The sequence below is a fragment of the Oreochromis aureus genome, linkage group 2 (genome assembly GCF_013358895.1).
Source record: "Oreochromis aureus strain Israel breed Guangdong linkage group 2, ZZ_aureus, whole genome shotgun sequence".
In the NCBI taxonomy this organism is placed as follows: domain Eukaryota; kingdom Metazoa; phylum Chordata; class Actinopteri; order Cichliformes; family Cichlidae; genus Oreochromis; species Oreochromis aureus.
The window spans coordinates 6,374,084-6,384,238 of record NC_052943.1 but is presented as its reverse complement, the minus strand read 5'-3'; the positions used below and the strand labels follow the sequence as shown (position 1 = coordinate 6,384,238).

General features: G+C 41.7%; 1 protein-coding gene across 2 annotated transcripts; it reads right to left on the bottom strand.

Moving 5' to 3' along the window:
• Positions 1-20: 20 nt before the first annotated feature.
• LOC116315137 (gamma-aminobutyric acid type A receptor subunit pi) lies at positions 21-9,980 on the bottom strand. Of its 2 annotated transcripts, none has more exons than XM_039616176.1 (10): positions 9,329-9,980; positions 4,628-4,714; positions 4,425-4,537; positions 4,229-4,296; positions 3,928-4,145; positions 3,154-3,236; positions 2,830-2,967; positions 2,533-2,685; positions 860-1,053; positions 21-756 (listed from the first exon to the last, which is right to left on the bottom strand). In XM_039616176.1, the coding sequence occupies exons 2-10, from the start codon at positions 4,672-4,674 to the stop codon at positions 424-426; spliced, it is 1,347 nt and encodes a 448-aa protein (XP_039472110.1). In that variant the 5' UTR covers positions 4,675-4,714; positions 9,329-9,980; the 3' UTR covers positions 21-423. The 2 variants fall into 2 exon arrangements, with proteins under 2 accessions (XP_039472110.1, XP_039472107.1); XM_039616173.1 differs by having other exon boundaries at positions 9,325-9,979.
• Between the last annotated feature and the right edge of the window lie 175 nt (positions 9,981-10,155).

The following is a 10,155-nucleotide window of genomic DNA, read 5'->3' as shown; positions in this document are numbered from 1 at the left end:
AATGCACCGACACATTCCAGTCACTGATGTAGTCTTTTAATTTCACATTGTACGGCGAAACATAATCATACAGTAAATGGTCTCATGCGAACAATGCATAGCAACCAACTGTGTGGTGCTGTTCAGCATCCTATTCATTCTAAACTCTTCCTCATTTGATCTATGGATTGGTCAGTAGACAATACAGGCTTTGCATTACCGCTCTTACATGCTGATGTGCTGGGAGCCAACTCTTTGCACACAATCAATAACGGCCTTCGTTGCAGAGCATAGTCCTGACCATTGATTTTTTGCCATTCAATGAATAAGCTGTGTCAGGTCAGTTCGTATTCAGACCATGGCGACTGGTGTTGGATCTTAAATGAGGAGGTAGAGCAGCTTCAGGTTGGTGAAATTAAGCTTTCCACGGCTTGGAATGAGCACTTACAGAAAGAGATAATAAAGCCAGTACAGGACATTGACAAAGAGGAATGCTGTGGGGAAAACTGTGCGGGCATAGCGATCAATGTTGTGCGGATTTTCCACGATGAAGACAGATGCTGCCTTACGTGATGCATCTCTCACTGATGACAAGCCGCAGCCCTGATTTGGCGCCTTCTCTTTTGTTCCCGCGTGGTTCTTGGTGTTGCTGTTTGCTGACTGCTCCGTGGAGTCCTCTGCGGTGGAGCCGATCTCCACGGACTGATTTGGTTGGCTGGAGCTGACGATGGGGATTGAGCCATTTCCATTAGACTCGCTGAGCTCCCTCAGAAGGTCCTGTTACATGGGCAGATAAGCAGATGGATTGATGTTTACAGTAACAGAGAATCTTTCCATTTTTGCCATCTGTATCATGGTTATGTGCCAAGATGTTGCTCACCCGGTATAAATCCTCGATGGTCTGGTGCTGCATGGTGTAAAAATGAGCGCAGGCATACTCCAACAGCGCGCCAAAAATGAAGGTGAAACAGATGCCCAAATAAACATCTATGGCCTTTATAAAACAGTTGGCATTGGGCAGGGAAGTGCGGGCACCCATCATCAGAGTTGTCATCGTCAGCACTGTTGTCACTCCTGCAGACAGATCAGAGTGTTGGGATTTTTTTCTTTATTTCCAGCATGACCCAGCAATTAAATCAAGCAAACAAATATTTAGTTTGTCCATCCTAAACTACTCATGCTCTCCTTTCAGGGGCTTTTTTTGGTTTATGCATTCTCTCGGTTTATTTTTTTTTCTTCAAGCAACTTCAAGCAAACAACATCACTGCTGCAGTAGATGTAAGACTAAAGGATCCAGATCTTAGAAAATACTCAGTGTATGGGGATTTGTATTGAAAACAAACAACAGAAATCTTAGTGAGCATGTAGATTAATATGGAAACAGAAAACTTGATGGTTTTTTCAGTGGAATTTTAGGGTTAAACGAATGATTAATTAGTGATGTATTTCTGTATCTACCATCACCAAGGAGGTCATGTTTTTGGGTGTGCGTGTGATTTTTTTTCTGTCTGTAAACACATTTGCTTGAGTGGGGTTATGTTAACAAGCAATTAAATATTTGTCTCAAAGTTTCCAAGGTCAACACAATGATTTATTGGTCAAAAATGGACAAAAAGCCTTGTGACTATGAATCTTACAAGTGTGGTGTGTATTGTTAACATATCAGTGTAATGCTAAATAGAGTTATTTAAAACCATCTTTCTTATTTCTTGTATTGACAACATACAGGGAATCACATATGGAGATTTTAAATATAACCTTACTTTGGCCCTCTGACTTCTTCAAGGTCAAATTAGGTCAAGCTTTCATAAAATGCCTTTTATCTTCAAAAGTGATGCTTAAAATTCTACTGCCGTTGTTTGTATTGGCTACATTAAGAAAGTGATACTGTTAATGAGGATTATAAATATCACATTATAGTTTGCATCAAAATATCATGTCGCAGTTGACCTCTGACCTCACTTTACATGACATTTCATGTCTGCCTTTCTTTCAAGTTGATCCCAATAAGAGTTACATCTTTAAAGTATTGTCAAGAGTTAGAATGAGCTGCCTAGTTAGTTAGAAATATACTGTAGTATATTATTATATAACAAGCTCAAGTTAGTCATGTCCAGTTATTTACATGTGAAGGCCCATCATCCATTAGCTACTCCTACAAAACATTAGTGTAATCAAAGTAAATGTCATGCTACCCTTATCTTATTTATTCATGTATTTGTGCACTTTTACTATAGCTGATGACTTCAGCTACTAATCATTTGGTGAGTTATTTAGTGACTAAGGTCAAAGTTATCTTTTTTATTCATAGGTCAGAGCCAGAAAACCTCAGACATTAGACATCATAGTTGTAATATCGAGAACAATTATTTAATAATATAAGTATTATTATTATAATTATGCTACAAGTAGGTGGGATGCTAAAACTCATCCCTACTTCATATGACCAAAGAAAAGCTAACACATGAAATCCTGCATCCTGTAATATGGAAATGGTCACTCTATGGACAGTTACCAGAATCATGGACTAAAAGAGTGAGATCTGTCACTGACCAATGCAGGTCCTAGCTGGCACAGAGGACTGGCTGATCCAGAAAGAGACCCAGGACAGAACCACCAACAGAATGGAGGGAACATATGTCTCCAAGATGAAGAAGAGCACGTTTCTGCGCAGTGCAAAATGCAGCACCAGCTTGGGGTAATTTCCTGCAAAAGACGCAAAGAGACATAAAAAGAAAGAGGGAAAAATACAGATTTAAACAATCCTGTGGTGCATTTGTGCTCCACTAGCAGCTGTCATTGGACGAATCCTCACATGCAAAGGAAATCCAGAGAGCTCAAATATCTTACCTGTTTCGTACACAGCCTCTGACACTGATGTGTAGTAGCTCTCCACACTGTACTGAGCCAGCCGCAGTGTGTCCAAACCCTTCACTGAATCATTTCCTCTAGTCCAGTAGAAGACCACATCCTGTAGGTTATACCCCCCTGACAAGACAAAGAGTAGTTAAGCTTTGGCTAGTCTGAAGTGCTCGGTGCAAAGCTGGTTTTCAATGTCATACTCACTATACAGAGGCTGATGAAAATGGTAGTAGTGATGATGATGATGATGATGATTTATGTCCAGCTACACACATGACGAATACTTAATGGAGCTCACAGTGAAATACTCACAGCTCTCCAGCTGCAGGGTGCACACCTGTCTGTCCATGGGGTACTTAGTCAGATCCATGTTGCAGGCAATCGTAGCTGTGATGCTGTTGGGCATTCAAAGCAGGCATTCATTACCAAGCTTCAAAAACCCAACTGAAATAACTGCAGCTCTGCTGATTTATAACAGGGGCTGTTAATTATTAGTGAACATAAAGAATTCTTCTCCCCTGATGTACATCCAAAAGATCAAAGACTTATATCTGGAGTATCATCATTGTGTCTCACATATGAATTATGTGCACAGTGTTGTCGGATTGCAAAAATGAGGCCAGGTTGCTCGAGTTCTACAGCATTCAATCACCTCCACACAATCAGATGATGGCTCCGGCTATCAATCAGTTTCAGTACTCAAGAAGAAGGAAGATGATTCTAAACATACTGTACACAGCTGACCTTTCTTTCATCTGTCAAACTGTCTAGTCAAAATAAAGTTATGTGAAAGTGTGAGCTGACAGATTAGCCTGGCCTGATTTTTAATACTCAAATCTTCACTCCCAAAGGCTTAAGTGTTTGAAGGGCAGAACATACAGGAATGCAGTGCCATACCCCTAAGATGAATGAATGAGGGATGACATTTGCTTTTTAGTCATACTCCTAGCTATTTTTTCCCTTTCTTTTTATATAAAACGTGAGAGCAGTTTGGGGTTGACTGGATTTGTTTTCTTCTTGTCTGTGACCAGCAGCGTGAAATGTCAGCTGTCAGCGAGCGTCAAAAGCTTCTGCAAAGAAATGTACCGAAGAGCATAGAGAACAGTTCCGTTGCTGAAGATGCGTATGAGGCGGTTTTCCACGGTGACATCGTGCAGGAAGGAGCGCTTGGAGTCTGGGATGAAAGTGTCGGGGATCCAGAGCAGTGACACCAGGCGACCGTCCACGCTCACGCTCTCATTACCGGGGAACATCAGCCTGGAATCACGCCAGCGCTGACGGAGGAAGATTGTCGCTGTGTAGTCCTGAAAAGATATAAAACACATAAAGACCCCTGCTCCCTCGTTTGATCACGCAGATGGCAAAAATAGAAGGAAGAGTGGTGTACCATATTGATTTCAGAGATGGCATCAATGCTGGCGATATCAAGGCTCATTCCAATTTCCACTGGGCCCTCTGTTCAGGAGACACACATGGGAAACATTGCAACTGATCCACTCTTAAGTGAGAGTCACAGAAGCATCGATGACTTTTAGAAACGTAAAAAAGCTAAAAAAAAATAAATGTCTCAAGCAACTTCATACCATTGAAATTAGGTCTGAGGTAGCGGTTATAGCCTTTCATGAGCTTTTGTATTGTTGGCAGAAGCTGGGAGTCGTTCCATTCACCCCAGTGGTTGCTATGGAATGCACAGCTCCTGATAAAAGCAGGGAAAAATGAAAAAGGAAATGAGAGAAACAATGAGACAAACAAGTGTGCTTGCTTTTTTGACCTCACAGTCACTCACCCCTGCGTAAAGGTCAGAAGGACGATGAGTAACAGGTTGGCAGACATCCTGGATCAGCTGGCAGAGGTCAGAGAGATGTGACGAGGACTAAAACACAAACACATGAGCCATTTTCATTTAATTGGGATGACACAGTTTGACCATAAGGTGGCAGCAACTAACTAAATGTGACTACAAAGCTCCGGGGAAGTCTGCAACGCAGCAGTCGTTCTCACTCGTTTCTTGTTAGATAACACAACAGCACGTTCGCCCTGACATGATAGTTTTAAAATGTTTTGGAATCTTGCATTGATCCTCATCTCTACTTATTAGTAGCTTTTCCAATGCCTTCACACACTCGTGCTGACACACACGCAAACACACACACACATAGACAAACAATATTTTGTTTATATAGGCATATGTTAAGAGATTTTCAAATGTTTCAAGTATTATTCCCACTGCCATTTGTACGTTATTGAAAGTTTATCTTTAATTTTAGTGTTAATAGTTGTTTACCCATTTATTCTTTCCATTTAATCGTATTTTATGATTTTACTGTTTCGCTGAAGTGAAGCTTAAATGAAAGACAAAAGCATAGTGTTCTCAGATATGATTCACCCAGTATATTTCCTCTGCACCTGGTTCTCTACGAGCCGTTTCACTCCCAGGAAGGGGAGAGCAGGACGTTCTTATCTATACACTCCCAAATACAAAGAGGGGCCCATTCTTCAGAATCACACACACACACTCTGAGATCATAAACTTCACACACACACACATACTCTGAAACGCTATAAATAAAGAACTGCCACAAATGCTGGTTGTGAGCCTGAGACAGCAGCGCTCACCCAGCGTGCGCACGTTGTTACCATCTAAACTGTCTTGAGTGTCTTTATTTCGCCTGAAGAATGTCTTGTTTAAATATTTACTCCTCACATTTATTTGGTCCTTCGAGCCGGATCGCTGGATTCAGAGTGACCTCGTCGTTTCCTGGATTCGTGAACCCACGCTGCAAAGTCTGTCATGACAGCCTGTTTCTAGTGAAACAGTAAAGACCAACTACGTGAATTCGCCGTTGGCCAGCGTTTTTAGCAAGAGGTCCACGATCCCAGGGAGCGAGGAGGATTCTCTCTGACCGGCATTTTCATCCGAACCAGGTGAATATAAACACTCAAGAACACATTGCGGCTAAAATCGTTTTTTAGATTGACACGGTTCTTAAAAGACTCGTCCTTTAAGGACTGGAGGTCAGGGATCTCACTCTTATGAGTGAAAGGACTCGCCTGTAAGACGGAGTTTGACGGTCCTGTGTGGGGTCACTCCGCAGTTTAAAAGGTTGGAAGTCAGGGATCTCACTCTCACGAGTGAATGAAAATAAAGGGATCTCACTCTCACGAGTGAATGAAAATAAAGGGATCTCACTCTTACGAGTGAATGAAAATAAAGGGATCTCACTCTTACGAGTGAATGAAAATAAAGGGATCTCACTCTCACGAGTGAATGAAAATAAAGGGATCTCACTCTCACGAGTGAATGAAAATAAAGGGATCTCACTCTTACGAGTGAATGAAAATAAAGGGATCTCACTCTCACGAGTGAATGAAAATACAGAACGTGTCAATTAAAATAGGATTGTAGTACCGCGTGTGAAGTTTGTGTGTTGTTGAGGAGTGAGTGACCTTTTGAATAGAAACAACAGGTTTCTGCACCACTCTTACTGTTTCCTGTGTTGACCGATGTACTGGTGAGAAGGGGTCAAAGGTTGCGCTTCAACGCATAAAATTAAGGCCGCCCTGGGTCTAGACCAGGGTAGAAGGCTGCCTTAATAACCTCCCCCGACTCTAATATCAGCGAAGGTCACACAGAGTGTATGTTGGCAGTATTAATAAATAAAAGCAAAACAAGGTGTTTCCAAATACAATAAATCAAAATAAATTATAAGCAATTTACAATAAAATATTATTGATAACTCTAAGCCCAAAAAATGGGAAATAAACCCAAAGCCTGAATTGACTGCAGATGAACTATGGTTAGAAAAGAAATGCCCGGTGCAGGACAAATAAGCGCAAACAGATGGAGAAATCCTAAAGAAAACCTAAATGTCCCACGTGGGAGGGAAAATGCATTAACTAAATTATAAGAAACCCTCCAAGCAGAAATAAATACTGAAAAGGATGCTAAAAAGAAAACAATGCGTACACAAGAGGTGTAATGTTTTAAAGCATGGAAAGAGGAATGAAGTGGAATAAACAAAAGGTTAATTTAAAATAGAGCTTATTTAATGTATTCAAATAAAAACACTAGTTAAAGACACTTCTATACATTAAATTTCAAACAAGTCAATAAGAGAAACAACTCTAGCAGAGTGGATGACAAAGTTGCTGGAAAACAGAGAAATAGTTTTGAACAATCAACTGCCGAGTGATTCTCTTCCAGTTTCTTGCAGGTTGAAAAAGGGTTGAACCAATCCAAGAACCACAATCTCCCGAATAGAAAAGTGAGCAGTAAAGTCTAGACTGCAGACCGCTCTAACCTCTGGTGTTCACTCGGTGGGGAGAAGGGCTATCAGTGGCAACACTGAGACACTCGCTCCTCTTGCTGGGTGTCTACTCATTGGAGGCCAAGGGTGTGTCCACGGTCGAGAAGAGGAGAAACGCTCACAGAGGGAGACCTGATGGAGATGGAAATACTAAATGCAAACCAGGATGCCCCTGAGGGTGAGAAACCGCACAGACGACGCCGATGCTGGACAAGAGGATGCCAACTGACCACTGTCACAACGATGTGTTCCATGCTCGTGTTCACAGTATTCTTATCACTGGCCCTGGTAGGCATGAACACGGCCTGCACCAGCAACCCATGTGACCCACACTGCCCGAGGATTTACCGCAGGCTCCAAATGTGACGTGTCCTGAAAGGGGAACCATTTTTAAGCTGCAGCCTATGCCCAGAAGAACGCGCAGCGCAACGAGAAACAAAGAAGTGGAGAACAATGCTGCACCTTCATACCTAACAACACTGCAGCTGACGGCAGTCTGACCAGAGCCCTGGAAAGACTGAAGACCCTGAATGAGAGAATGAAAGAACATTCTGGAGTGGACACTTCCATGTGGGACAGCTGGATGGACATGCTTGGAAAGTACCGCAGCCTAGTGTCATCAATCCTAGTGTCAATAGCGGTTTTGCAGCCATATTGACCCTATGTGGTTGTTGTTGTATTCCCTGCATAAGATCCATGATCAACAGACTGATAGCCACAGCTATTACACCGGACCCTGTCGGCCAAAAAGAAATTATGACACTGCTGGAACACGCCGACACTGACTCAAACACCGACGACGAAGATGAAGAAACAACCTGTAACTAAAAGGAAAAAGACACTCCTGTTAATAATGAAGCAACAGTTAAAAATGCACTGTCAAGAGACTGTATGCTGATAAAGGTTAAAATGTGTAAAAACAAATTAACAACAGGAGGGATATGTTAAGAGATTTTCAAATGTTTCAAGTATTATTCCCACTGCCATTTGTACGTTATTGAAAGTTTATCTTTAATTTTAGTGTTAATAGTTGTTTACCCATTTATTCTTTCCATTTAATCGTATTTTATGATTTTACTGTTTCGCTGAAGTGAAGCTTAAATGAAAGACAAAAGCATAGTGTTCTCAGATATGATTCACCCAGTATATTTCCTCTGCACCTGGTTCTCTACGAGCCGTTTCACTCCCAGGAAGGGGAGAGCAGGACGTTCTTATCTATACACTCCCAAATACAAAGAGGGGCCCATTCTTCAGAATCACACACACACACTCTGAGATCATAAACTTCACACACACACACATACTCTGAAACGCTATAAATAAAGAACTGCCACAAATGCTGGTTGTGAGCCTGAGACAGCAGCGCTCACCCAGCGTGCGCACGTTGTTACCATCTAAACTGTCTTGAGTGTCTTTATTTCGCCTGAAGAATGTCTTGTTTAAATATTTACTCCTCACAGCATATATGTAAGTCTATCATTTATTTTATTTATTATTTATTAATTATTGCAGTTGCTCATCCATCTGCTGATATATGTGGCCTCGATCACATTTTTTGTTTTTCAGAAATCTTCAACTAACCCTCTCATCTGGAAAGAAATCCTCACAGGAAACCCTTCCCCGCCTTCTCCTTTCCCTGATTGATTTCACTGTCAGTAACAGACTTCTGTCCTTTCACTTTATACTTTCATCCAAACCGTGCAAATCTGTCCTGCATGTTATTGTGCTTCAGTTATCATCAAAGCAATCTGCAGCTAACATATCACCATATTGCCAGCAGTCTAGAAAAGCTGCATTTAATTTTCAATGCATTATTTACACTGAAGTGCCATTCTAAATGACTGTGCGAATGAACACTATTGATTCCCCTTCTCCAGGGGCCAAAATGGCACATAATGTTATCAGGTTGTAGTTGTTTCTTAGTGTATGTCAGGTGACCATATTCTCCTGTTTGGATGCATTTTTTCGCCTGCTGTGTTAATTTTGCGTTACATCATGCATGTTTCCCTTTGTCCTCACATCTCTCTTCCGGTCTATCCCCTTTTCCCATGTATTGAACTGCACAACAGCATATTGTCAGACACTACCTTGCCTATATGTGCATCTACATTCAAATAAACATTTCTGTTTACTTTTTTTCTTTTACACTGCTTACATACAAATTTCTAACTCTTACCTGCCTCAGCTGTGCCACTCTTTTCTCCTGCTTTTTATTTCCACTTGGTCACTCTTCTGCTCTCTCTCAGCTATGTCCTTTGTTTCTTCCTCTGCTCTTCTGCCTTCCTGTATCCCAAGTGTTGCCAGTGGCTGAGATTGGTCCACTTTCTTGTTTACTTCTGATTATATATCCCTGTGTGTCTTCCAGCTACCGATAAAGCATCTAATATTTTGGTCCTTTGTGTCCTACTGCTGGTTGTTCCACTGTCTATGCAACTCCCTCTGTCTCTCTGCACAGCTGTGTTGATCTCCCCGCAGAGCCTCTGTGCAGCCCCCCTCCCTCTCTCTTCGTACTACTCATTTGCGCTGCACTTTTTTTCTCTGCCCCCCCTTCACATACACACAGAATAGCATCTAGTTTGAGCCCTCACATCACTCCCCTTTTCTCATTCTTCCTATTCTTTTTGGCCCCTTACTCTCTATCTACCTCCTCCCCCTCAATTTACACTGACACTGTACCTCCTTCTGGGCTTCAAAGCTCGACTGTGTCTCATCCCCTCATGCCCTCTCCATCTTCACCTCCAACTACTTCGTTCCTTTGCATCAGTGTCATCATCCGAATTAATTTCCTCTCAGCTCTTTCTGCAACTTAACTTCAATGAAATACCCATGCTGCTCATACAAAAGTAACAGTTTTGACTACTTTTACCTTCATAAAGCTTGCACTTTGTCACTGTTTTAGGAAGTGCACATGTAGTCCTGATGGTGAAGAAGCTGCTTGATGCTGCCAGTAATAAGGAGCAGATCCTGGTGATGATTTGTCAACATACAGAGATGTAAACATTAGCCC

Bases quoted from the DNA above. Each gene is read 5' to 3' on its own strand.
- LOC116315137 (XM_039616176.1), bottom strand. From the start codon at position 4,674: ATGTCTGCCAACCTGTTACTCATCGTCCTTCTGACCTTTACGCAGGG. The intron at 1,054-2,532 runs GTCAGTGACAGA...ATCTGTCTGCAG, and splicing joins GCCAGCTAGGACCTGCATTG to GAGTGACAACAGTGCTGACG. The intron at 757-859 runs GTGAGCAACATC...CCCATGTAACAG, and splicing joins CCATCGAGGATTTATACCGG to GACCTTCTGAGGGAGCTCAG.